The 27988-nt window shown below is 45.9% G+C and overlaps 3 protein-coding genes across 6 annotated transcripts in view; 1 reads left to right on the top strand and 2 right to left on the bottom strand.

Annotated features, from left to right (window-relative positions):
- Positions 1 to 403: 403 nt before the first annotated feature.
- NECAP1 (NECAP endocytosis associated 1) lies at positions 404 to 8013 on the bottom strand. Its single transcript, XM_054820639.1, has 8 exons — positions 7773 to 8013; positions 6413 to 6513; positions 6158 to 6262; positions 5670 to 5751; positions 5151 to 5259; positions 4882 to 5068; positions 2870 to 2963; positions 404 to 2753 (listed from the first exon to the last, which is right to left on the bottom strand). Exons 1-8 carry the CDS (start codon positions 7868 to 7870, stop codon positions 2705 to 2707), a joined length of 825 nt encoding a protein of 274 aa, XP_054676614.1. The 5' UTR covers positions 7871 to 8013; the 3' UTR covers positions 404 to 2704.
- Positions 8014 to 8719: 706 nt separating this feature from the next.
- C3AR1 (complement C3a receptor 1) lies at positions 8720 to 18485 on the top strand. Of its 3 annotated transcripts, XM_054820596.1 has the most exons (4): positions 8720 to 9306; positions 10613 to 10854; positions 15102 to 15165; positions 16990 to 18485. In XM_054820596.1, the coding sequence occupies exons 3-4, from the start codon at positions 15122 to 15124 to the stop codon at positions 18083 to 18085; spliced, it is 1140 nt and encodes a 379-aa protein (XP_054676571.1). In that variant the 5' UTR covers positions 8720 to 9306; positions 10613 to 10854; positions 15102 to 15121; the 3' UTR covers positions 18086 to 18485. The 3 variants fall into 3 exon arrangements, with proteins under 3 accessions (XP_054676571.1, XP_054676561.1, XP_054676580.1); XM_054820586.1 differs by lacking the exon at positions 10613 to 10854 and having other exon boundaries at positions 15020 to 15165; XM_054820605.1 differs by lacking the exons at positions 8720 to 9306; positions 10613 to 10854 and having other exon boundaries at positions 13914 to 15165; positions 17103 to 18485.
- Positions 18486 to 19499: 1014 nt separating this feature from the next.
- Positions 19500 to 27988, bottom strand: part of FOXJ2 (forkhead box J2) — a 29721-nt gene continuing 21232 nt past the window's right edge. For both annotated transcript variants that reach the window (XM_054820551.1, XM_054820561.1), the window contains exons 7-11: positions 24669 to 24995; positions 24168 to 24269; positions 23500 to 23700; positions 22639 to 22737; positions 19500 to 22043 (exon numbers count right to left, since the gene is read on the bottom strand). In XM_054820551.1, coding sequence (XP_054676526.1) covers positions 21955 to 22043; positions 22639 to 22737; positions 23500 to 23700; positions 24168 to 24269; positions 24669 to 24995 — 818 coding nt within the window. In that variant the 3' untranslated portion in view covers positions 19500 to 21954. The remainder of the gene's footprint in view (positions 22044 to 22638; positions 22738 to 23499; positions 23701 to 24167; positions 24270 to 24668; positions 24996 to 27988) is intronic.

The raw sequence follows: 27988 nt of genomic DNA, 5'->3' as shown, positions 1-27988 counted from the left end.
ACCTATTGTTCACATAATGTAATGAGCCTAGACCTTGAGGCATTACAATGTGCGTTAACTACATAGGCTCCAGCGCTCTGCTTTTACACATTAACAGCCCTGTTGTGCTCCCTCCTAGAGCTTTGGAGGGTTATGCTAATTTAACAGGATGAGTTCAGGTTCAGATCCTGTTCCCCCATCACCAAAGTTCAGGAAGACTTTCGTGGTTTTGGTTTCTTGTTTTGTTTTTAAGTTTATTCAGATTTCCTCCAATGGACATATACTCATCTCCATTTCTTCAGGAGTCCACACACAGCACCAAGGCTTTGTTAAAGATAGCAAGTTTGTGCTGGAGACATATAGACCTTCAATCTGCAGGGCTTCCAAAGCAGCAACAATTTGACAACTTAGAAGACTCATGACATTCTTTTCCCCAATATTACTTGTTTAATAACCATTTGCACCAGTACATCTTATGCTTTATATACATATATCTTTAATTTTTACTTCTTCAGCTTTTCAAATACATAATATATTATCTCCAGAATACTAACACAATACAGAAGAGGCTCCTAGTTAGTTGTTAATTGGTGCTATGAACTTCCTTGTTTTGGGGAACTGATACATAGTTGAAATGACAGGACGTCACAATGACTTAAGCAAAAAAGGAGGAAGAAAACAAAAAGCTAACCAGCAGAGTCCATGACTTTGCTAGCAGATTATAGCCACACACAAACTCAGAGGAGGCAAGGAGTTTAAGTACAATGAGACTGCAGGAGTGACTATGAAGGCAAGGGAGGGGCACGCAGGGGGAACACTAAGACAGCCAGGGGGTCAGGATTAAATGACTACTTAAAATACATCCAAGAGCAGTCTGGTCCCCACTTCCACAAGTGGAACTGTACCAGCTTTAGAGCTATTTTCAAGAATTTTGCTTCCCAGAGGGATGGTCTCAGTGAAACTTTGTCCCCAAAATGCCCTCAGTGTAGTAAGACAAAAAGGACAAGAGACCTTTGCAAGTTGAAGGTGCATATAGCTAACTACTCTTTTAAAAGCTTCACCAGGAAATCTTTGCCCAAAGGGAAAAACTCACTTGCACAGGTGTGCTAGCAAAGCGCATCCCAGTTCTAAAAGCGTTGCTGCTGGTTGAGTGTTCAAAACAGGAGGAAGCCTTCCAGTGAAGTAGCAAACCCCTAGTGTTCTAGTAACAGGGTACAGCTGTAGAACAGTCATTTGAGACCACCTTCCCAGCTAGCATTTTGGCTTATCAGCTGGAATTGAGAGGTTTCCAGCCTGCCCACGGGCTTTGCCCAGAGTAATCAGCAGAGGTACATCCCAGATCACATCCATAGCTGATGAAGATGGAATAGTGTCCAGATCCAAGTGCCTCAGGAAACTCTCCCAAAGAGAAGAGCAGAGAGTAAGGGCCTTCTACCTCTTTCTAACCCCCTAAACCACACAGGAAACTGAGGGTGTTTGAGGCACATTTAAAAAAAAAAATCCAAGTTAAAATAACCAGCTAACTTCCCTAGAAAGTTAGCCTCGGAAGAAAAGCCACAAGAAGGAACACAGGTGGGAGAATTTCACTGCCACAATTCTCAAGATTTGGCCTACTATACATTTCTTGCCCAAATGATCAGTGTGAGCTGAAAAGGAGAAGACAACTGTCCCTTCACCAGAGACTAGTCTACTGTCCCACCGTAGTTCTTACTGTGGCATGGATATGCAATACTTGTAATACAGTGCCAAGTCACAACACAAGGCCAGGGCTCAGGACAGTGATGCAGGAACACGAAATGCTGAGTGGTGGGATTACCTGGTTGTCATCTAGTGCAAGTAACTACCAAATTATAAAAACAGGCTCTTTTGTGTTTTGTTTGTTTTTAAAGCTATTTCCAGTTAAAACAGCTCAATGACAATGAGGCCTTTGCATGGGGCAGGAGGAAGAAAGGAGTGAAAATGAGAGAAGTTCCTCCAGTGAACCTGGAAGCCAAACAAAGAGCCTCAAGATGAGGTGCCCACCTGGAGCTACAGCACAATGGCAGCAGGTCTACTCAAGGACTTGCATGACTCCTCCCACAAGAGCACAGGAACATCCAGCACTATCAAGAATTGCATGAAAGAGAGGACAAGTAGTGTGTGCATGGGGAGGTCCACTCCTCACCACAGACGTAATTAATCAAAGAGGGTTTTGTGTTGAGACAAGACTTATCTCCTTACAGATTCCATTTACAAGCTGCAGCCAAATGCAGCTGCCATTAGCACTGCAGGCCAAGCTGCAGAAACTTAAGTCACTATTGAAAGCAGCCACAAAAAGCAACAGTCTAACCAGAGAAAATTTAAAGGACAAGGAACCCAGAGGCACCTACCCAGCTTCCTCCTGCACCCACCTTCTTCAGGATTCTTGCTTTCCCTGTATGGAAAGATAGGGAAAAAGAGCTAGGATGTACCAGGTAACGGCCAAGTGGGTGGAAGAAATGAGACTACCTCTCTCCTCCTTGCACATCTTGTAAGGAGTCAGTATGTTCTCCTTAGATTCAGTGGTTTCACTGTGGAATCAAAAATAGTAAGTTTTGACTGAAGTGAAGATCTAGTTTAAAAAGGAAAGATTGTCCTGAATTGTTTTTTGATTGAAGACTAGAGAGGTTTGTGTCCCCTCTGATCCCATTTGGTGCCTCTAGAGCCTCTTGGTCATCAGTTTGTCCCATTCCACTGCTTTGACCGTTCAGAACTGGACCCAGTTGGACTGCTGAGGAGCTTGATTGGGAACAGCACTGAAATAAAGGAGAATCAAAGGAACAGATATAATAGGACTTCTCAACTTATGGCTCTTCCAGTGCCCGTCAAGACACAACCCTTCTCAAGTGCAGTTCCCTTCACCACAGTTTACCTGGATGCAGTGCTGAAGTCTCCCCAGAGGTCTGTGGTAGCTGATGCTGGTGCCTTGGATGCAGATGCAGGAGCATCTAAGTGTAACAGAATATCTAAGGCAGAAGGGGAGGGGAAAAAAAACAAAAATAAAATCAAGCTAATCGAGAAGAAAACCCCACAGGCATTTAAACTGTTGCCTTACACAAACTGCTGGATGCAGGTGCAAAGTATCTTTTGAAGGGACTTCAGCTCTGCTTCTAGAAGAAGGAAGTTAAGACTTTTTAAGGATTTTGTTATAACAGCTCCTTTTGCTGAATGTGCACAGAGCCTCCAGCTCATGCTGCAGGGGTACATTGTCTTCAAGAAGTATTCAGTCTCCATCTCACATACCAACTGGCATATTTGAGACATACTACCTCTCCCAGCAGACATAAGGCTCAGACTCAGCCCAAGCTCAGCAATTGTAACAGTTGCCAAACATGCATCATCTTAACAGTACAAATCACACACTGGAGCCCAGACCTATTCAGAAGCTTCTGGTTTCTTCTTACTCTGATCTGTGTACAGCACTGCTAAAGTCTCTGCCTTCACAAGATTATCATCAGCTCTCCAGACACCTTTTAGTACAGCATCCAGAAGACTGCAGTAACCTCAGAATGGTTTGGGTTGGAAGGGACCTTTAAAGATCATCTAGTCCAACCCCCCTGCCAAGGGAAGGGACACCCTCCACTGGACCAGGCTGCTCAAATCCTCATCCAATCTGGCTTTGAACACTTCCAAGGAGAGTGCATCCACAACTTCTCCAGGCAACCTGTTACAGTGCCTCACCACGCTCATTGTAAAGAATGTCTTCCTTATATCCAATCCAAATCTACCCTCTTTCATTTTAAACATTTTCCCTTGTCCTATCACTACAGACCCTGGTAAAAAAGTCTTTCTCCATCTTTCTTATAAGCTCCCTTTATATACTGAAAGGCTGCAATAAGGTCTCCCCAGAGCCTTCTCTTCTCCAGGCTGAAGAACCCCAACTCTCTCAGCCTGTCTTCACAGGAGAGGTGCTCCAGCCCTCTGGTCATTTTCACAGCCCTCCTCTGAACCCACTCTAACAGCTCCATGTCTTTCTCATCCTGGGGACCCCAGAGCTGGATGCAGTACTCCAGGTGCGGTCTCACCAGAGCAGAGTAGAGAGAAACAATCACCTCCCTCGACCTGCTGGTCACACTTCTTTTGATGCAGCCCAAGATATTGGCTTTCTGGGCTGCAAGCACACATTGCTGGCTCATGTCCAATGTTTCATCCACCAGTATCCCTAAGTCCTTATCTGCAGGGCTACTCTCAATCCATTCATGCCCTAGTGTGTATTGATACGGGTGACTGCCCCACTGCAGGTGCAGGACCCTAAACCTGTTGAACTTCATACATACATATGAAGTTCAACATATATAATTTTTATATTTTTATTATTTTAATATATAAATAGTATATTATATTAAGTTATATATTTTTAAAATAACTAACTAAACCCAGAATCCCACTATACTCTGCACCTCTTTCTGCTGCTCATACGAAAGCTTCCACACTCCCTATTCCAAACCACTCACAAGAAGTGCTTTTCCTGCATCTTTCAACAAGTCTATCTATATATTTCTGCAGAAAGTAAGTGACTGTGCAGTACTTTTCTAGACACCCTACACAGCTCTGCCAGTGCCCCTAAAGCACATACAAATTCAGAAAAATCCAACTATTTAAATTTCATATCCACCCACATCCCCCACCTTTCTGACCAAGTTGCTTGGTTTGTCCTTTTGCAAGGACAGGAGCTACAATGCTGTCCTCCTTGCAAGAACAAGCAGGTATTATTAAACAAGCATGGAGGTCCTCAGGTGAAAGAGAGCAAAGCCCTCAGGACACATCATGTCTCATAGGGTACTGCTGGCACTAGATTGAACACCAGTTCCCTGAAGCAGGCCTCAGTCCTCTCTATGCACCTACTAGCATGTGACAGACTGTTTGTTCTATAGTAATGTTTACCTGCACTGTTCACATTACTGGATTTCAGCACGGGTGGTGGCGTGACATGGTTGGCAATGGCTGTGGAAGAAGGGGGAGGTATAGGAGGGACTGCAATTTTGCCTCCTGGTGGGGGTGGCAGCAGGCTTAGGCCCCCTGATCCAGACACACGGGGCTTGGCTGCTCCTCCTTTCTTTGTCGTCATGTTCTGTAGAAAAAGATAAGACAAGTGAGGAAGAGTCTCTGTTGGCATATCCAAAGAAAGAAGCAGGGTAAACTGGGCTGCTTACCCCAATGTTCAGTTTGATGGTCTGCCCCTCCTTAAACCCTAAGTCTAATTTGGGACGTGTGTCAGCTTCCTGGGACTCCTTGGATATCTCAGTCTCCTGCTTCACCCACCTAAAAAGAAGAGAGGAAGGCATAAGACCCTATGGCAAAGGAGAACAAGGGTTTCAGAAAAATGCACAGTTCCACTCCCCATCCCACCAAAGAACTACTTTGCCTTGTCAAACCAGCTACTTTCTTACTCTCAGTGTAGTGTAGCAAAAAGCTGGGACCAGCACAAACCCAAGAGACTGTCTAACACTGCACCTGTAGCATCACAGGACCTAAGCTTAAGACTTCCAGATCTGACCCTGCAGGACTCTCAGCTTGCATGACAGTTAGCAGCACACTCAAGTGTCCCTGATAGAGCCAGAGTAGGGCTTCATGACCATCCCAGGGAAGCCTGTGCTAAATGAACATGCACCACCACCCGCCACGTTCTACAGGCCAGAGGAAAAACAGCATTCCAGAAAAGCACAACTCACTTGAAGTGATCCTGCAAAGAGACGTTGAAGTCAAAGGCATCACCACGATCCGTGAAGCCAATGCCTATAAAAGCACTTCGTCCTAGCAAGGAGACAGGAGGAGTCATTGGAGGTGCCCTGCAAATGGGTCCTTGTGTTCATTCACTTCAAAATCCTTCTGGTTCTCCTAAACCACTCTCCGCTACCTCCATCTGACACACCTGCTGCTGGATACCAGCTCATAGCAGTTCATTGTTCCTAGCCTTCAGGATGCACACTTCTTCCCATACGGCACTCTCAGAAACTCAATGTTCCTTCCCAGCTCCTGGACTCCGTGCAATGTAGAGAACCCTCCTCTGTTAACCTTGCCTGCCTACCCCTCCAGGCACACTACCCAGACTTTTCAGCACTCCCAACACCATTTCAATCCACCTGGCATACACCCAGCTCCATCAGGCTAAGCCTTCTCCACCCCTAGCACTCGGCACATACACAACCCCTCAACTCACCAGTTCCATCCTGAATTCGAATGACAAAATAGCGGCTGGAATCTGTCACAGTCTCTACTGCAATGCCAGGGTATTGATCTATAGGAGCCTGGGCAAAGAGTTCTCCTGCAGACAAAGAACTGGGTGTTAAGGAGAGCAACCTCTTGCTAAAGTGCTGCCAGGGCTGCCATGCACAGCTCTGAGCAGGCTTAGAAGCACAGGCCCATAAGCAGCAGTCAGAGTCACAGTCTTGCCAAGCCACAGCCTTTCCCTCACCTGAAACCTTATCCTCCAGTTTTATGTAGGCAGTTTTGCCTTTGGAGGTCACACGAAGCCGCCCTGTCCAGTCCGGATGGTCCAGTTTCCAATCAGATGCCCTGAAAAAAAAAGCAACTGTTCACTGACCATACATCAACCCCTCCACTTCTGCAAATCTCAACAAAAGTCTCTGCTCCCATCAACACATGCAACTGCCTTATTCCACTTCTCTCCCCAAACAATATACAAAGTCTCAGCTCCTCTTTGTTGCTGCCATTTGACACACACAGCTCTGACTGGCCTCTCTTTCCTCTGGGTAAAGGGAAATAGATACAGTCCAGAGAACATCAACTCTGTCTTCACCTTCATAAGCTTGCAAAAGAGGGGAGACTGAAACCCAGAAACTCATGTAGAACAGTAAACCCAAAAGCAACTAAGAAGTGACTTGTGAGCACAAGGAAGACCCCAAAAACTTAAATAGCATGGTGAAAAGCCACTGTATTATTCTACCTTGTTGTTGTAAAATAATATCAAGTACCTCTGAACCTGGAGGCAGCTAGCTTACACTAGCTAAAACATCATACACACTGCCATCTTGACTAGCCCATCAAAGTCTTTACTACAGGCTGTTGTAAAGGGGGAAAAAAAAAAAAAAAGAGAGAGAGAAAACAACCCCCAACCTACAGGATTCTACAACTGGAAACAGACAGCTGTGGCCAGGCACAGCATCCACTTGGCAACAGTTTGCCAAGTTCAGCGAGTACCACCAACACCCATCAGTGCTTCAAAGCACAAACCCATTTCTCCAGCAAGCCTGCGGGCAAAGCTTACAAAACTTACACTCCACTGGTTTTGGCTAAAGGGAGAGAGATAACATTTCTAACTCCTGGTTCTACAGTCTCTTCTTAAAAGTCATGCTGAACTCCTGGCTTCCTCCTTGCTACTGCAAAAGCCAACAGGCCGATTTCAACACACCGTTATACCACATCAGACTCGCACCCCAGGGAACTGGGCAACCTGGGAGCAGAGATTGGCTCTGCCTGGAAGAGCCCTCACCTCCTGCACCCAAATAAAGGGGCAGCCGCTACTGCTACGCGGCACGGAGCGAAGGCTCCTGCTTTTAGGCACAGACCACCTACAAGAGGGGACTCAAGCCGGCACGTCCCCCGAAGCTGCAGCCAGTGGGGGGTAAGGCCTCAGCGAACAGGACTGACCTGCTTGGGGCCACAGACCACGGCCTCCTAAAGCCCCACTCGGGGCAAGGACGCCCCTTCCCAAGCCCAGCCCCTGGCTGCCCTGCCCGCGGGGCTGCGGGCAGGGCAGCCAGGGGCTGGGCCGCACTAAGCCGGAACGGCCCAGGCACCACACACTCCCTCACCTGTACCCCCGGTTGGAGGTGCGCGGCGGGATACGGTAGACGTTGACATCGGGCTTCACGCAGAGGACGGACTCGTACTCCAGCTCCGCCGCCGCCATCTCGGCCGCGAATCCCAACAAACCGGCAAGGAGCAAGGGGTGGGAGCCTAACGAGCAGGGGCGCTTCCGACCGCCATCTTTGATGAGGGCAGACACCGCCTACGGGCGCTGAGGCGGTCGGGCGAGAAACAAGCTACGTTGAAGGCGTGGAGGAAGGCATCTTGGATTCTGGCAGCGAAGCGCAGGGGTGGGGAGGCGGCCATCTTGGAACCAGTTCTGACACAGCAGCGGGGGCCGGTGCCATCTTGGACCCTGGCAGTCGTCCCCCCTCCCAGGGCCTGGCGCGGCCATGTTTAGTTCGGGCTGATGAAGCGGTACGGGGCGCTGTCCCGGACCCGGGCGCAGCCATGCCGGGAGCGGGCAGAGCAGGGCGGGCTCACGCGCCCTTGGGGAGGCCGGGTCCCTGCCCTGGGTGCTGGGGAGGTGCTGAGCTGCAGCCTCCCGTCAGCCCGGTGCGCGGAGAGGGGGGGCCAAGACGCCGGCCGCGGGCTACAAACCGCGGTGACACCGAGCAAAAGACGCCGGTGTCATGCTGAGCTGGGAAGCCACGGCTGGGCCACCCATATAGGGCTGGATTTTGTGCCACCACAGGAATATCTGGGGGGAGCTTGTGGATCCCTGCGTGCCCTCGGCAGTGGGCCTGGGTGCTTCTCCCCTGCGTGGTTTTCTTTCCTGCAGCCTTGGGTCAAAGCTTGGGTTTTAAGTGAAAATGGGTTTCTGTGTGACCTGTGGTGCTGGGATCAGGATGCCTTTGGTAAAACAGCAAACCAAAGAGAAAACACAATTGCAAGTCTTGCAGCTAGAAGTGGTGAAAATGCCTGTTATGTTAATTTCAGGAGTGTAACTTCCCAGAAATGTGGCCAAAATAAGTCTATAGATACTATTTTATTTATCAAATAAGATAGAGACTATTAGTATTTAAACTGCTATGTTTTTAATAGTGACTTCTCATTGACTACTGGTGTTAAAGTGTATTGCTATGCAGCAGCCTGTGACAGTCTGAAAAATATTAAATGTTTACTCTGAAAACTGGAAGAAAAGGTGTAAGAGAAGTTACAAAGCTATATATCCACAGAGCCGGGGTGGGCAAATTGTGCTTGGAATTTAAAGTTTCCATGTGTGAACAGAGTTTATTGCTGAGGGTAAAGCAAAAAGTGAATGAAACAGCACAAAGTTTGAGGAATTTTTTTTTTTTTCTGGTATGGAATAGTGTTAGTTAATGCAGTGAGAGCAGAAATGGTATCTGGAGATTTGTTTCTTGCTGTTTCTAGAGATAAGTGGAAAAGGATGGCAATGAACACCAATCATAGCTGTCAAACAGGCTGTCCTCCTGTCAGGTCAAGCATCCAACTATCCCAGCATTGTATCTCTGACAGTGCCTGGTGCAGAAAAATTTTGAAACAAAGTGAGTCTGTGCTGCTGATTCCATAGATCTGGTAAGTGGAGCTTTTTTGAAGCCGAGGACAGGAATAGTCTTGTGTCGTAAATAGGATACTTGTAATTTAACTAGCACATCTAAATGTAACTGGCCAAGTTTTCCCCAGAAATGGTGTTCACAGCTGATGAGTAGATACATGGGAAAGGCCTGTGAGCCGAGTACTTGAAGAGATACGGACTGACGCAAATGCACATCTTCCTTTTCCCCTTCCCCTCTGCCAGCTTGGTCTGCCTCCCTGCAGCAGGAAGGGGGTGCTGACACGCTTTGTGTGGTGGCAGATCTTGATGCCCCAGGGAGCAGAGGCCCAGGCTCTGCTGTGTGGGTGCCCTGCCAGGCCGCACGCTGGGGCGAACAGAGACCTGCCCAGGAAGAGAGATTTGAACCCTTTCATGCAGCCTGCGCAAGAACTAGTAGGAATACATGGCACAGATGCTTCATGCAGATATGTGCCACGGTGTAAAAGAAGGCTCTGTCACCCTGCTTGCAATATGCCAGTGTGACATTGCTTACCAGACTGCCAGTGTTAAGGCAAAGAGGTTGATGAGAGGCAAACCTTGGAGAAGAACAGAGCTGCTTAAGGAAAGCCTATAAAACAGGACAGAATTACACTTTCCTAGTATACTAGCCTAGCAATCTGTAGTGTAAGGGCTTTGTGGGCCAGGGGTTTGGTGTGCATTCGTTAGAGTTAGTGCATTTTATAGACTTATTCTACAGATTCATCTAATTGCTTCTTTTAAACTTATTTATACTTTTGATTACCCATATCATCCCTGGAGCCATGAGTCTAATTGTGCAATATGAAAAAATATAATTTTTTGTTTTCAAACTTCTACCTGATAATTTCATTTGATATCTCCTAGTTCTTTTGTGCTATAGGAATTAGTCACCTTCTCTATGTGTCTCTCATACTGCCACTTAGATGTCTCCCTCCCAAGGTGAAGCATTCTCATTTATTTAGCTTGTTCACCAAAAGAAGCCATTCTGAGCCATGGACGTCTAGCCATCATTTTCTGTATAATTTCTGAGTCTATAATTGTTTTTAAGATCGAGGACCACCACAGCATTCAGCATTCAAGAAGCAACTGAATACTTCCAGTTACATTTAGCTTTTGAATAGCATTGCATGTTGACATGATTTTTTCATAGAACCTCCTGCAGTGACTGCTAAGTTTTTTCTTTGAATGGTAATAACTTATTTAGAGTACATCACTTCGTATATATAGTTATGATTGCTTTTCCAAATTCAGTAATTCATAATTAGCAATATTAAATTTTGCCTGCCTCTTTATTGTGATATCATTCAGTTTGCCACAGTCCTCCTACAACTCTTCTAGAAGGAGAGCATCTAAGATGAGAGTGTGGCAAAGGGCCAGCTTCTATAAGGCATGCAAGGAAAGGTGCACAAGCAGCACCAGCACACCAGGAATACATCTCCCATTCAACTTCATTGAGCCTTAACCAGCAGAGAACATAAAATTCTTCTATGTTTTTCAAACAAGCATCTCTGGACCAAGAAAATACAAAGCACTGCCAATAATAGCTGAAGGTTTGTTTTTTGTTTGGTTTTGTTTTGCTTTTAAAGGATTAAGCAGTGAGGTTGAAATCTTAAAGGAGAACATATTTAAAATCAGAGTATGAAAGCAATGGAAGACCCATATTCTTCCCACACAGAAATCTTCAATGAATGAAAACCAAAGAATAGCAGAAATCTTGGATGGAACTCCACAATGTTCAATCATATGAGGTGTGCAAATAAAAAGGCCTATGCAAGCAGGGTAAAATGCACAGTTCATGCCAATCCATAGGTAGCTTCATAATAAACCATGCAGAAGAATAATTTGGGGGTTTGCTTTGCTTTTTGTTTTCTCATTTAAGAAAAAAAAAATAAGGCATTGTCCAGGAACATACTTAATGGATGGACCCAACACTTGGAATTTTCCTTCTCTGCACAGAAGGTACAGGGGAAACCAGTCTCACCAAATGACTCATTAGATAACTTAAATGTTAATTCCAACATCAGCATTTTTACAGTCCAGATAGTATTTCAAATGGTGCTTCCTTCACTGCAAATGCCCTGGCAAAACATCTGACCTGAACACTCACCCAGTACTGAGAACCTGTTATAGTGAAGAGCTACTTTTTAATTATGTATGATCTATGTATGTATCATTTTTGCCAAGCTCTGTTCCCTTCTTGGTGTCCAAAGTTTGTGCTTACCTGAGTTTACTCAGCAATGTACAAAAATACTTTGAGGTCATACAGTGGATTTTCTAAAGAGGAGAGTCTGAGGAATACCAGTGTAGGGCAGATACTTGATGTTACTGGACAGTCCCTATGAAACTATGTGCACAGTTTTGACGATGAAAACAAGCGCATAGCAAAGACTGACCACCAGACCACTGCAGTGTGCTGTCTAGAGAAACAGTTGTGCTACTTATGGCTGAGCTTTATATGGAGAGTTTTGGACAGGTTTTTTTAGGAAGATGGGCTTGCCATATACACAAGGAATATTAAGGGTCTGTGAAAGAGCATAACTCTCTAGTGACTCCACCTGTAGAGAAGCAGATGGGAAGTCTGAGAGGGGCTGCAAAGCTTTGTAGAACTGCAGAAGTAGTAGGAGAAATATGAAATACAAGCGGAATTCTCAGTTCTTGCCAAAGCGTTTTGGAGACAACCTGCATACTCTTGCAAGAGGGAGGAGGCTTTTGTAAATACACTGATCACATTTTTAGGATTGTATATGGGTATAACTATTTAGTAACTGATAGACTGGTGCAATTTTGTAATAACAAACCTGAAATGGCAGTATAAATGGTAACTTGCATTGAGGTTTTAGCCAACCTGGACATGCTGGAAAATTGGGCAGGCAGGAACCTCATGAAGGTCAGCAACAAGTGCAGAGTCCTGCACCTGGGGAGGAACAACCCCATGCACTACTACACGCTGGGGGCTGACCACCTGGAAGGCAGCTTTGCGGAGAACAATGATGGTGTGGTCCTGGTGGACAAAAAAATGAACATAAGCCAGCAATGCGCCCTTGCAGCAAAGAATGCCAATAGCTGCCAGGGCTAGATTAGGAGGAGTGCTGCCAGCAGGTCGAGGGAGGTGATCTTTTCCCCTCTACTCAGACTTGGTGAGGCCACATGTGGTCTGCTGGCTCCAGTTCTGGGCTGCCCAGTACTAGAGAGACATGGACATAGTGGAGCAAAACTATGAGGAGAGCCATTAAGGTAGTTAAGGGGCTGGTACACCTGTCATGCAAGGAGCAGCTGAGAGAGCTGGGACTGTTCAGCCTGGAGAAGAGAAGGCTCAGGGGAATCTTATCATCTATCTGATGGGAGTGTTTAATGGCGATGGAGTCAGTGGTGCCTGATGACAGGACAAGAGGCAATAGGCACAAACTGAAACACAGGAGGTTCCATCTGAACACAATAAAACAGTTTTTTACTGTGAGGGTGGTTGAACACTGGAACAGGTTGCCCAGAGAGTTTGTGGTATCTCCTTCTGTGGAGAAACTCAAACCCAACTGGATATAGTCCTGGACAATCTTCTCTGTCTGTCCCTGCTTTGAGCAGTGGAGTTGGGCTAGACAGTTTCCAGACAGTCTTCCAACTTCAGCTATTCAGTGATTCTGTGAATTAGGGCCTTTCTAAGCTAACTCAGTCTGTTTATCATGAGAGGAAAGGAGAGATCCGGAAGAGAAGAATGCAGTATGGTGTTTTGGGATTACTATCAAAGCTGCAAGTCAAAGGTCTGGTCTGATCAAAGTAACAAAATGTCTTTTTTTCCTCCTTGCACCATCTCATTTGAGAGTCTACATCATTAGGCTCTTTATGTGGAGGTGCAAAACACTTCACTAGTCAAACCATTTAAAAGGTTCATTGATGTGTAAAGCTATACAGAGAAGTACCACATCATCTCATCACCGTCCAGGGTGAGCTGGCTGGACTAAAAGTGCTTACAGTGTCAAGGTTGGCTGCAGGGGAGAGGTTTTAACTGGGAGGATCAGAGCTGGCCAACTGGTGGAGAAGGACCTTCTTGCAAAGGAGGGTTTGACTAGAGCTAGCGAGTCATATGGTGCTGAAAAAGCCGGGCGCCCCTTGGCCAACAGGAGCCGATAGGAGTATCCTCCTATCAACACTTTTATCTGGGTCTGAGGAGTCCCCCAGGGAAGATGGCAGCTGAGAATAAGATGCATCTAGAGGAATTTTCCTGGCCAGTTCCTGACAGCTCGTCCATCTTTGGGGGTACAGCACAGCCCTGGCTTGCCTTTCTGTTTCTGGTTTCATGGATTTTTGTGTTGGAGGCAGCATTCCTGTGTTTCACAGAGACATGCTCAGGAGCAGAACTCTGCTCCGTCCTGGTTCATTTTCCAGACCAAAACCAAAATAACAAGGCTGATTCTTTATGTCTGGGCTTTGTAATTTCTTGATTTCCCAAACTGGGAGGGGTGAGGGCAACACCCATTGTTGCCCTTTTTAAATGCCTTGCCTTAGATGTCTTGTCTTTTTATAGTCTTGCCACATTTTATGCTATCAGCATTTCAGTTCACCACTTCTAACTTTTCGTCAGTCAAGTTCCTTCTTTAAAAAGAAAAAAAAAAAACAAAAACCAACAGAAGAACCCCAAACAGCTTTAAATACCCTAAAAAGGTCAACAATCAGATTAAAATCCCTTTGACATGACCAATTATGGTTTGCTGAGTACAATGTTCTGTATTTGGTGAACTAAGCTGTCTGAAGCTGGGACAGAAGCTGATCTGGATTTATAAGAATCCCAGAAATTAGATTAGCTAGGTGAATGTGCTGATCTGATAAAACATGGAAGTGGCTACAAGACAACAGATCAGACAGCTGATAGTGGCATGGCAAAGTCTGGAATTATGAATTACATCTGTGGTGGGTTGACCTTGGCTGGATACCAGGTGCCCACCAAGCTGCTCTATCACTCCCCTCCTCAGCAGGACTGGAGGGGGAAAAAATAAGATGGCAAAAAACTTGTGGGTCAAGATAAAGGCAGTTTAATAAAGCAGAAGCAAAGGTCATGTGTGGAAGTAAAGGAAAACAAAAGATTTATTCTCTGCTTCACATCTGCAGGCAATGTCTGGCCACTTGCTGGGAAGCAGGGCTTTGGTATGCATAGAAGACAAATGTCATAGTAACGAATGCCCCCACTTCCTCCTCCTTTTCGCTCAGCTTTTATTGCTGAGCAGACATCCTATGGTATGGAATTTCCCTTTGATCATTTTGGGTCAGCTGTCCTGGCTGTGTCCTCTCCCAAGATCTTGCCCACCCCCAGCCTACTGGTGAGGAGGGGGAATGTTGGAAAGACAGCCCTGATGCTGTGCCAGCACTGCTCAGCAGTAGACACAACGCTAGTATGTCACCAGCACCTCGCTGACTGCCAATACACAGCACAGCACTGTGAGGGCTGCTGTGAGGAAAATTAACTCTATCTCAGCCAGACCCAGTACAACATCAAGCAAAGATCAGCATTATGCCACTAGGCAAGACATCTGATTCAGTCATCTTATGGAAACTATAGTAAAGTATATATCTGTGTCTATCATTCCCTTGCTTTCTATTATTCTTTAACTCAGGGCACTTATATTTTGACAGTGTTGGGACAGCTTCTTTTGGTTTGATTGATTATTTTATCAGCAGATCATATCTAAAACTTCAAACAAGAGTCATTCTAAACCTTTCCATCAGGGTGAAAGAACATACTTGGCACACACGTGCACACAGAGGAAAAACGCAGTTCCTAAAATGTCACGTGAGTTTCTTTTTTCAGTCACTCCAAAGACAGGACTGATGATACTTGCTCCCTCACACACCGAAATATCTGCTTCACTCGGGTAAGTATAATAAGCTGCAGAATTCTGCTTTCCTCTTGAACTTGCAATTTCTTATTCTTCACCTCTGAAAAACCTCTCTCTCCCCTCCAGTTCCCCCTTCCATTTTCATAACCACATAGCTGCCCTTTTAGCACTCTTGAAAACATAGCGTGGGCAGTATTTTCTTATTGATTCATCCCTCAGTTTGCTTTGGAATAGGATTTGTACACCTATCTTTACAGCATTCCTTGATTCCCTATCCCCTTCATACCATCTTCTGTAGCTATACGGGGAGGCAGCAAGATTCAGCTCCTGCAGCACTGTTCTCCAGCTGTCTCTGTAAAAGTTGCTTCTGCAAGACCACAGGAAATGTAACAAACTTGTTAGAATTTTAAGTTAAGTCCCCCGCTGCCTTCCAGTGACTTCTTTCATAGCTTTCCTTGCAGGTCACCCTCAACTAAAAGCCTCTTAGCAGTTATTACCAAAAAGTGGTCAATTGCAATGTTTCTTACAACTGTTTATCTCATTTTCTTCCTGATGAAGCGGTTCTAACATGCATCGCTCCACATTTAGACTATATGTTATGCAAGAAAGAGACTGATGATTTGGAATATTATTTTTAATAATATTGATATTTAGTCCTGCATACAACAGTCCCTGACTGGCATTTAAGTACTGGCATAATAGAGTTTAAAATAGATTCAGTCTGGGTTGTCTTATTCATGTCTCCTGAGTTGCTTCTGCAGCCTGTATTCAGCTCTTACCCATGCAGTTTCCTTGCATTCTGGTAATGCTTTTGGGGACCTTTCAGCAACACAACTGTCTTCATTGATTTGGCAAGGGTTTAGTTAACAGGGATTTTATAAACAATTCTATTAATGCCTAAAGGATGAAGATCAGGCTCTTCTCAGTTCTATTTTGACATTACTAGATTTCCTTTACTTTCCTTTCTAAATTTTCTAATATCTAAGTCAAAGAATAATTGAGCAATTAAAGTTTTTCCACTACTATTCTCATAGTTTTGAAACATCACTTTGGTATTCTGTGGCTCAGATTCATTGTCTTACAATAAGATGCCTTTTCTTATATCTAAAATGGCTCAAGAACATTACTGTTATTACTCTGTGGTTTAGTTTTTCTTTCTATGACTAAACCTCTCTGTTCTTAAACCATTCATTTCTTGCCTTTCTCCTCATCAAGACTAGCTGTTCAAGGCACCAGCAGACAGCTCAGAACAAAAGCAGGGAAAAGGAAGTGCTTACTGAGACTTCCCTAAAAACACCGCTTAGCAAACAGAGTTGCTGTCCTATCTGTTCTATTTGTAATGTCCAGAAAGTGATGCAGGGTTATTTCATTAAGACAAGCATTGCTTTCTTAATGTAAACCTATTTCACTGGTTATGCCAGAAGAAATCACTTGTTTTAAAGGGGAAAAGGAACTAAAATGCTGACTTACCTTTCGGAAGAAAAGTGTATGCAAAGCTGGAAGTCAATCAGGAAAGACACCTGGTGACAGTGTGGGCATGTGAATAGAGAGCTCCACTTTAGAGTGGAGATTAAAAAGCAGCAGACTGAAATCAAAGGGAATGACAGAGATAGGAGAACTTAAGTGTATACAATCCCCCTGTTGGAATAGTGAGGCTTACTAGCTTAGCCATGATAAGAATGATGAAGGTGTATAATGGTCAGATTAGCAAGAATTTAGCACAAACTTGCATAGACCGAAGCCTTTGTACCCTGACAGCTCTGTACTCTCACCTGACTCACAGATGCTTCAGTACAGATAAAGAGAAGAATTTGGGGAAGAGGATGTGAATTGCTTACTAATTTTCTTTCTATTTTATAGCTACAGCATGCCTGGACTCCTGGATAACAGCAGTTCATATGAACAGGCTGCTGCATATTATGCACCAGAATCCATTGTCTCCATGGCTATCTTCATCATCATTTTCATCGTAGGTATCCCAGGCAATGGATTGGTAATCTGGATAGCTGGTCTGAAAATGAAAAGGTCTGTGAACATCGTCTGGTTCCTAAACCTTGCTGTGGCTGACTTCATGTGCTGCCTGTCCTTGCCATTTTTCATTGTTCACCTGGCTCTCCATGAACACTGGCCGTATGGTTGGTTCCTCTGCAAAGTCATTCCATCAGTCATAACGTTCACTATGTTTGCTAGCGTCTTCCTACTCATGGCCATCAGCATTGACCGGTGCCTCCTCGTGATGAAACCTATCTGGTGTCAAAATCATCGAACGCTGAAATTTACATCACTAATATACAGTGGCATTTGGATCCTGGCCTTCATTTTCTGCTGTCCTGTCTTCCACTACCGTGAGACTAGCACTCATGATGGCAAAACTGAGTGTGGGTACAATTTTGGAGATGACGAGGACATAGATTACATAGATGAATACTCACCTTTAGCCTACAATGACTCATGGGTAAATTTCTATGAAAGTGATTATTCTGTATCCCTTGCCTTAGTAGTAATAAATATCACTAGGGCTGTCTTTGGCTTTGTACTGCCCTTTGGCATAATGGCAGTTTGCTATGCCCTTATTGCTTTCAGAATGCATGCAAATCAGTTTCACAAGCCACGCAACAGGACGCTGCGAACAATTGCGCTCGTGGTAGCTGCATTCTTTATCTGCTGGGCTCCATACCACGTAGTTGGGATTCTGTCCCTTGTACCTACTCTTGGAACAGGACTGAAGGAGTCATTGATCCTCTGGGATCACCTCTCTACAGCACTTGCATATGCCAACAGCTGTATCAATCCCTTGCTCTATGTTTTTGTGGGACGGGACTTCAGGGCAAAGGCACAGCAATCAGTGCACGGAATCTTGGAAGGTGCCTTTAGTGAGGAACCAACACGTTCGATCCCGTACTCCCTTGACAGAAGCAAGACTTCAACAGAAAAGGACATTAGCAGCGCAGTGTAAACACAGGACTGCCAATCAGCAGAGTAGAAAAAGCAAGCTATGGCCCTGCACTTCAATCACTCTCCACTTAACAGCTTTTCTTGCTCCAACACATTTGATTAATATGCAGATCCACAGACATGGCACCAAGATGGTTCAGATCAGAACGGCTAACTCCCATTATATCCCACGCTGGAGAGAGGGGAAGTTGGAAGTACCAAGAGTAATAATCTGAGGGAAGACTCCTGGTAAAGCAGGAGACACAGAGTACTTGAACTTTTAAAGAAGAAAGCAGGTTTGCAGAATGATTTGTGGTGGGATCATGTAGTTTAATCTCTGAATTGCTAGATGAGAATGTCCTGTTATTTGCATATGTCTATGTTCTACATCTCCTGTCTCTGATAAACTGCAAATGAAACTAACTTTGATGTCTCTCCTTGGAATCTGTCATCCCATCTTTCCTCTCCTTGGACTATACTTTGGGTCTGAGGGTTTTTTTCCTGAAGATTTCCCTAGAGAGTAGTGCTACATTTTCTTACAGCCATGCATTAGAACAGCACTTGCCCCAGTCAGCTGCATTGAACTGACTTTTATGCCCTTGTAGATGCTCAAGATATTTCTTTGTCCCAACAAATACATCACTGTATAGTAGTAACCAGTCCAATGCACATGCTGTAGCTATGTTCGTTAGCATCCACTCACTCATTGTCTCCCCAACACTCCCTCTACCACCAGAGTCCCAAATCTTCCCTTTAGGAAGTAGTCTGAGATTATCCAAATGCACCTACTGCATTGTAAGATGGCACGCAAGCAGAATTTGAGCAACTGCAGTCATTGATGAACCAGATTAGGTGGCTGCTGGACTATCAGCCATTTGGTAAAACCTTGGCATTGAGAAGTGATACCCTCCAGTCTGATCCCAAGAAGGTGGGCAGTGAGCCTGTTGCAGCAGTCAAGTCCTGCTCTCTACAAGAGATGTGCTTCTCACATCTTTCTGGTGGACAAAGATAAAATTTTCATCCAGTCAGGCTATTTGGGGGTGTTACCCAAGTTTGAACGTTCCCTGCTCCTGAAAAGCAAAAGTATGTTTACTAGGTACTCTAAGGAAGTGATTTAAAATTTGCTTTCTGTGTTAGTCTTTCCTTAAAGGAGTAGGGTCAACAAATGATATGATAAAACAGCCACTACGCATCGGTACAGTTTTTTTCATTTTGCCTTTCTGGTGAGCATGAGTTGAAAGACTCACTGATCTCAGTGCCCTGCGAACAGTCAACTGTGAGAACTTTTGACTTTGTCTTGACATCCCAAGTACATATAGGTGTGGGCTGTTAATTTAGCCATGTCCACACTCAAATTCTAAGGTAAGCAGGTGGGAATCGAGCCCACCTGACAGGCGCCGCTGAAAAAAAAAGTCAACACTGGCACCAAAAGCGTTAAACCATAAACATTCACTTTTTCTTTTTATTAAGAAAGCATGCACAAAAATAAACTCGTGAGACCACGCCCCTCTCTCCCTGACCACTGACACAAAGCATAGGGGGCCGCACCGCGCTGGAGGGGCCGCAAGAACCCCTCTGGGTGACAGGCTGGCATCCTGCCCCTCCCTGCAGAGCTCCACGCCACCCACCCGATGCCTTCCCACACACTAACAACGCACATTTATTTCAGGGGCAGAGGAACGAGGCTAATTTGCACACTGACCGGCATGTATTTACATATGCAAATGAGACACAACTTAATATGCAAATGAGGCAAATATGCAAATGAGGAGCACTTGGATACGCAGAAGGAGCCATCTCTGTTTGTTTTAATTCCGGTGGTGTTTTCAGACTTCCACAGGGCCAGCTCTCAGTAACATCCTCTGCAAAGCACTAACTGGCACCTACCAGAGGTTGTCTCTCATGGTTGTCTCTGGTGCCACTTTCCACAGAAACCTATTATCACATGTGCTTCCAAGTAGTATCATTCCCATCATGAGGCAGCACGGATAACAGCTGACTCCACACTGAAGTTGGCTCTGGGATTCCTCATTTCTCTTGGAAACACTCAATGATGAACTCCCCCCAAAACACACAAAGAAAGAAAAAAAAAAAAAAAGGAAACAAATGTTGTGTTCCCCCCCACCCCACAGTACAATGAGATTCTGTCCACTTCCCTGACAAAGATCCAATTGGTTTATCCCTACAGCAAATTTAAGAAGCAATGCCAGTTCCCAACCTTCCTGCAGTCGGAGTAGAGGTTATTATTCCCCTGCCCCAGGTCTGTCAAGCGGCCGTGATGTTTTATGTATTTCCATCTTAGTTCCCTTCACTGGTAAACAGGGAATAAGGGCTGGGGGGAGGCTTTACAAAATATGAAGAGGAAACAAGAGGTTTAAAAGAACAGAGCCATACCAGAAAAAAGGGGAACACAGGACACAGCTTTGGGGAGGAGGCATCTCAACACTCACTCCTGCACCTTTTCCACCTTCCTGATTTGCAAGTGCTGACAAAACTCATCCTTCGAGATTTACACTAGATTCCATCATCTCCCCAGCTGAACTGAAAGGGGTCTGACCCACCCGCCTCCCTGTTATACTACACTCCTTGGCTGTTTGATTTAAACATCTGCCCCACTTCATCTTCTCTTCTAATGCACCTCTTGCAAAAACAAGTGGTTTTTGTAACGAGCCTCCTCGTTACTTGACCAGAGGGTCCAGCCCCGTGACCAGAAGTCTCCTAATTCACCTCCACTCTGAGCAGCAGCTTACTCTTCTCATCATTAGCCCATTCACAAAGGGGGAACCACTGATGGAGAATCTGTTGCTGGCGCTCTCAATCCACAGGCAAGGACAGTCTCCAAAGAAATATGAAGGGCTGAGGGCCAAATAACAACTGAACAAATACTGATGGGAGAAAACGTCCAAATTTGCATATGCAAGTAAGAGCCTCACTACATATTTTGAGGAAGGGCTTGAAGGGGTGGGGGGTGAAATTAAAAGCTCTGGGGAATATAATTTGCTGAATCACACGTGACACCCCTGACTGCTTCTTTTACCTGATGGGTATGTAGGCTTCACCTGGAGACTGCAAAAGGCAGTGTAGAAAATAGGTCAGGATTCCCTCAAAATCTCTCAGTCCTCACAGGTGGCGCTGCATTCTGAAACCCAACTCCTTGCTGAAATACCACCTCTGCTACATTCTCCTTTCTCCAAACTCAGGTCTACCTTCCCAGCTCAGCTCAGCTCTCCCTACCTCAGGGATTACCCTCTCTTTGTACTAAGGAACTCTACTTCTTTTCTTGCTTTTCCTGCTGGTACGAGAAAGTTCACAGAGCTAAGATCACCCCTCCAGTGTCCCTTTAGCCCCCTGACCTTTACAACATTTACGAAACAACATAACTACAGGCTCCCAGGGTCCACTAGGCTCTCTCACTCCAGTAGCCAATACGACAGATTCACCGGCCACCTTGAAGGGAAAGAGGGATTGTTAAACGCAAAATGACGGAGGCAGAGAAAGATGCACTCGAGGATTCAGCCTTCCGAGGTCTTTTCATGGCACCAAGGACCCATCTTTCCACCCTCCACAGGGCACCACGCAACATGAAAGAGCCGATCTGATGCGTCTGAGGCCACCAGAAGAGGGGGAGGGCTGTGCTCAATTATTGGTAATAATAATAATAATAACAATAATAATAATAAACAAAAGAAGAAAAAGAAGATAAAACAGGACGCAAGGAAGGATTATCTTCGGCAGCATCTTGCGGTGGCTTCTCTGGCGGAGATAGAGAATATATATCTATATACAGGCAAGGCAGGGAGGCTGGGGAGGGTGGTGCTGGCACCATTCACCCCACGTCCCCCTCCCCTCCCGCGTCCTTCACAAAGGACGGGCTATCAAGTCTGTAACTCGCTAGGTGATCAAGTCCCAGTCGAAATCATCGGGGATTTCCTCATTGGCGCCTGGAGGAGGCCCTGGAGGCCGAGGGACCAGATGGTGAGCTGAGCCAAAAACAAGAAGGGAAAAAAAAAAAAAAGAGAAAGGAAAGAGAACATTTAGAATAAAAAAAGTCATGCTTTTTCACAGTAGGCCCTTGGGCAAAAGAAAGCATAAGGGATTCAGGCCTTCTCCCTTCCAACAGTCTAACAAGCAAGAACACTCCTGGCATGAATTTCTCCCTGTCAGACAGCACCTACCAATGTCTGTAGGTGGTCTGCTGTGAAATTCTCCACAGCAGCTTCTACAGAAGTTAAGCTTCAGCCTCCTTAACTTTCCTTACAGCTAACTGCTGACAAGAGCACAAAGGACTTCATCAACAGAGGCTTCTCATGTAAAGTTGCCTTCAAGCAACGAACTAAAGGTGAGGCTGAGCTAGAAGACTATTTATGTGAAGTGAAAGAAATCAGGCCACTGATATCCTAAACCTTGCCAGAGCTATGGCAGAGCCCTAAATGGAGGGTCCCTTGCAGTCCAGGCTCCCTCTCTACCCTCAGTGCTCCACTTGATTAGTACATGCTTTGGGAGAAACGCACAGAGGTCTTGGGAACTGGTTCTTTAATGTTCATTGGTATACTATGCATTAATGTCACCCCTTACCTGGGCGATTATATCCTGGAGAGTCCTGGGTGGAAATCTGGTACATAGGAGATGGCCCAGAGAAGAGATGGGGAGGCTGGGGCTGACCATAGGAGTTCACTGTGAAAGGAAAGGAATAAACAACCTATTAACGTTCTGGTCAGCTGTCTTGGCCCTGACTGGGTGGCAGCTCAGCCACAGAGCAACTCACTCAGACCCACGGGATACTGAGGAGATGTTCAGCTGTTGAGTCCTAACTGCAAGCTATAGCTTGGTCAGGGATCTTGTTCTTGGAACCAGCAGGAGTTTCTCTATTATTGTAAAAGAAGAAAATTTTCATCCAGAAACACCACAAGCTGGCTCATGATCATCCATTTAGTTCAGTACTAGATGACACACACCACCACAGTTCTGTCAAGACCATCATATCCTCCGTGCTCTCCTCAGAGTGCATCCTCCTACTCCTTGTCCAGTCAGTATTTCTCCAACATGTGTGCAAGAGCTTTCTTCTTTACAACTCCTATAGCTCCTGCCATCTGGAATAGCACTCTCTCTACCTTGCCATTCCTTTCTGTTGGTCACCTACAAAAAACACCACCCCCTTCTCCTTTTATGGGTTTACCTTTAAAGGTATTTCTGCCTGGAAACGTTGCCTGTCAATGGTATGCATGTCAATGGTATGCATCACACAATAACGGTCCGTCTAGGCCACAGATACGGGACACCCTAATTCTTTAAAGCCAGAGGAAGCTAAGTTGCTATGAACTGCTCTGACAGCCCAGCCCTGAGTGCTACATTGCGTGGCAATACAGCAAGTAGCTTAGGGTATTGACAAAATTGGGCCTTCATTTACATGTCATTTTTAGTCTCCCTCCTAATTACCTTGGTTCATGGATTGCTCCTGTTTGCCAGTGTTCAGGGCACAAGAATCAGAGATTCGGGGGGGCTGCTGTGGGCCAACCAGATGAGGGAGCTGACCAGTCTGGGTGAGGAAGTGATTAAGGGAGTCACAGAGGTTGGCAATATGGTGTTGATCCAGCGTCCAGTTCTTCCGCTCAGCCTGGCGCAGACTTTCCATCAGCTCTGCAGGAGACAAAGGTCAATGTCAAAGACAACACTCACACTGTGGTCTTCCCTGCAAAGAGTTTCTGTCTTCTACCCCTAAATCCTACCTTCTCCCCACAAACCCAACTTCATTGCTTCGAATCTGTCACCAAACTCCTGGAGAGCTCCATATCTAGGATACTGTCTCACTGACTCAGGTAGGGGAGGGAAGAGTAGGAGGGAAAAATCTGTTAGCTTTCTGACATACTTTTATGCAGTAATTCCCCCTGCCCCAAATTCCTACAGTGTTCAAGTGCTTCAGGGTCTTTAACAGAACCCATGAAGTAGGACACCACATTTTACAAATAGGAGAGTTGAGTCACTGAGACACCCATGAACTTGACATGGTTACATTGAAAAAAATATCTGGGCACAGCACTCACATATTCTAGACTACAGCCCTAGTCACTGAGTCACTAGACCTAGTCACTTAGGCCAACACTGACCTGAGAATTGGGAGTGCTCAATGCTAGACCAGTTCAGCCGGTTTACCATCTTGAAGCTTTCCTTCAGGGAATCAATGTTGGAGCACCAATCAGGAGGAAATGCTGGAATGAAATGGGGACAAGATTATTCCAATACAGACTGCCCTCTCCCTCAGCCCCTTCATATAAAATGATTGGCCCCTCTTCACCAAAGGGCCTGATGCTACAGTAGCTAGAAATCATTTCTCCCTTGGAAGACCATGGATGGTGCCTCCTTTTTCATTTAGCTCCTCACTTTATCCTGCATCCCTAAAGAGAATTCCGAACCCAATGTGGATACATCCTCCTTTCCTTTAGTAAGGGAGCAATTTCCCTCCCAGATTTCAATCTTAACTGCCTTTCACCCTTTTTCCACACACAATGTAGGCACCACTTAGGGAAAGCTTGCTTGTGGAATTTCTGCCTGGGGGCTCCTCACCACTCCCTTTTCCCCAGCTGTTCTTTCCATCACCCCTGACTCACCAAAGCCAGCATTGTTGATTGAAGCCTGTGACTGCTGCTGCTGCTGGTGCTGATGTGGCTGCTGCTGTGGGTGGGAGTGTGGGTGATGTTGTTGATGCTGATGGTAGCCTCCATGCTGCATTGGAGGTGGGTGCATGGACATCACTGGTGGAGGGCCATAACCTTCACCACCCTGCTGCTTTCCCCCTTGGGATGGGCAACCCTCTGGGGTTGGAGTGTGGAGTGGGGGAGCAGCACCCACTGATGAGGGGCCTTGCTGCTGCTGCTGCTGGTACATGTAGTAGTTGTGGTTGGAGGGCTGCATGTCACCAAGGAGAGAAGAGAAACCTGCCGAGTAAAAGAAAGAGGAGGGAGCTTTAAGAGCTGCCTGGATCAGACCTCTGCTTAAATTATCCATCTCTAATTTCAAACGGCTCATCCTGCTATTTATGAAGCTTTTGGAGTGCCCTCTACAGGCTGCCAACAACTGTCACCTGCACAGTTTTGCTCTGACTGTGCTCTAGATTCTGTTCAAAACAAAAGACTCTACAACAAAGCCCCAGCAGGAGTTAAACTTTTAGTACAGAGTGAGGCACTTAAATTCCTCCCTGAACGTTTCCTATATTTACCAGAGTAACCCATGCTCTCCTAAAATTTCACATGCATGTTGTTTTCCTAGAAATGACCATTAAGCAAACCTAAACAACAAAACATTCAGAAAACAGACAGCTTGATAGACCTGACTTGCTGTATCCAAAAGCTCCCTTCAGTTCCTATCTTACAACCAGCTTGGTTGGGAACCTTCACAATTTTTCTCACACAGATCATTAGAGGTCATTCTACTGCTTTTGTACACAGAGCACACTGCACACATCAGGGCTCCTTTATTACTTTCATTCCTCCTGACTCATTGGGTGTGTCATTTCTATCCTCTCAGGCATCCCCATGCAAGAGCATCAGGTGTTCTCCATTCTTCACCACATCAGGAGCTAAGCATATTTCTTATGTCTGCTTCCCTGGTTCATTCTCCCCTTATAATGTGGAACCTCTAAGAAAAATCAGAGTGAAGGGCATTACATGCCACTAACCTGAGCTACTCGTTTCTTACTGTGAGTGCCCTTACTTGAACATCCACAAGAAAGCTTCCATTTTTCACTAGATCCAAAACCAACCCTTACAGCATCCTATTACTGCTATGGGGCAAAAGCATGAATGCTGCCATTCTGAATCAAAAGTTGCCCACAAAATTTCCCCAAAACTTGTAAGTCTTCCTAGACTACCTTACAGCTGAAGACTTGGGAAAAAAAAGAAAAAAAACAAACCAAAAACCAAAACAACAGACCGCTGCTAAGCTTTTAAAACAGAGGCACACACCAAGTCAAAGTTCTTCTCTACATTTTTGTATCATAGAATCATAGAATGGTTTGGGTTGGAATGGACCTTGAAGATCATCTAGTTCCAACCCCCCTGCCACAGGCAGGGACACCCTCCACTAGACCACATTGCCCAAAGCCCCATCCAGCCTGGCCTTGAACACTTCCAGGGATGGGGCCTCCACAACCTCTCTGGGCAACCTGTGCCAGTGCCTCACCACTCTAACAGTAAAGAAGTTCTTTCTAACATCTAATCTAAATCGACCCTCCTTCAGCTTAAACCCATTACCCCTTGTCCTGTCACTACACTCCCTGATAAACAGTCCCTCACCAGCTTTCCTGTAGGCCCCCTTTAGGTACTGGAAGGCCGCAGTTAGGTCTCCTTGGAGCCTTCTCTTCTCCAGGCTGAACAATCCCAACTCTCTCAGCCTGTCCTCATAGGAGAGGTGCTCCAGCCCTCCAATCAGCCTCGTGGCCCTCCTCTGGACTCGCTCCAGCAGCTCGATGTCTTTCTTGTCCTGGGGCCCCCAGAGCTGGACGCAGTACTCCAGGTGGGGTCTCACAAGAGCAGAGTAGAGGGGCAGGATCACCTCCCTCGACCTGCTGGTCACACCTCTTTTGATGCAGCCCAGGACACAGTTGGCTTTCTGGGCTGCAAGCGCACACTGCCGGCTCGTGTTGAGCTTCTCATCAATCAATACCCCCAAGTCCTTCTCCTCAGGGCTGCTCTCAATCCATTCCTCGCCCAGCCTATAGCTGTGCTTGGGATTGCGCTGACCCACGTGCAGGACCCTGCACTTGGCCTTGTTGAACTTCATGCAGTTTGCACGGGCCCACCTCTCCAGCCTGTCAAGGTCCCTCTAGAGGGCATCCCTTCCCTCCAGTGTGTCGGCCACACCACACAGCTTGGTGTCATCAGCAAACTTGCTGAGGGTGCACTCAATCCCATTGTCCATGTTGCTGACAAAGATGTTGAACAGTGCCGGTCCTGGTACCGACCCCTGAGGAATGCCACTTGTCACTGTTCTCCACCGAGTGGTCCATCTGTCAAATCCATGTCTCTCCAATTTAGAGACAAGGATGTCATGTGGGACAGTGTCAAATGCCTTGCACAAGTCCAGGTAGATGATGTCAGCTGCCCTTCCCTTATCCACCAACGCTGTCACCCCATCATAGAAGGCCACCAAGTTTGTCAGGCACGATTTGCCCTTAGTGAAGCCATGTTGGCTGTCACCAATCACCTCCTTATGTTCCATGTGCCTGAGCATAGTCTCCAGGAGGGTCTGCTCCATAATCTTGCCAGGCATGGAGGTGAGACTGATCGGTCTGTGGTTCCCTGGGTCTTCCTTTTTCCCCTTCTTAAAAATGGGGGTTATGTTTCCCCTTTTCCAGTCGGTGGGAACTTCGCCGGACTGCCAGGACTTCTCAAATATGATGGAGAGTGGCCAGGCCACTTCATCTGCCAGTTCCCTCAAGACCCACGGATGCATCTCATCAGGTCCCATGGACTTGTGCACCTTCAGGTTCCTTAGACATTCTCGAACCTGATCTTCTACAGTGGGCGGTTCGGCATTCTCCCAGTCCCTGCCTTCTGCGACCTGGGCAGTGTGGCTCAAGCATTTGCCAGTGAAGACTGAGGCAAAGAAGTCATTGAGTACCTCAGCCTTCTCCATATCCCAGGTAACCAGGTCACCCGTTTCATTCCAGAGGCGACCCACATTTTCCCTCATCCTCCTTTTCTCAATAACATACCTATAGAAGCTTTTCTTCTTGTCCTTGACATCCCTGGCCAGACTAATTTCTATCAGGGCTCTGGCTTTCCTAACCTGATCCCTGGCTGCTCAGACAGTTTGTCTGTATTCCTGCCCTTGCTTCCACCCTCTGAAGGCCTCCTTTTTTTGTTTGACTTTGCTGAGTAGTTTGTAGCTTGCTCATTCTACATCTCACACAACAGGCTCTTACTAGGAA

The sequence above is a fragment of the Grus americana genome, chromosome 1 (assembly GCF_028858705.1).
Source record: "Grus americana isolate bGruAme1 chromosome 1, bGruAme1.mat, whole genome shotgun sequence".
Classification (NCBI taxonomy): Eukaryota; Metazoa; Chordata; class Aves; order Gruiformes; family Gruidae; genus Grus; species Grus americana.
The sequence above is the reverse complement of the archived record's forward strand: the minus strand, read 5'-3'. Positions and strand labels throughout refer to the sequence as shown.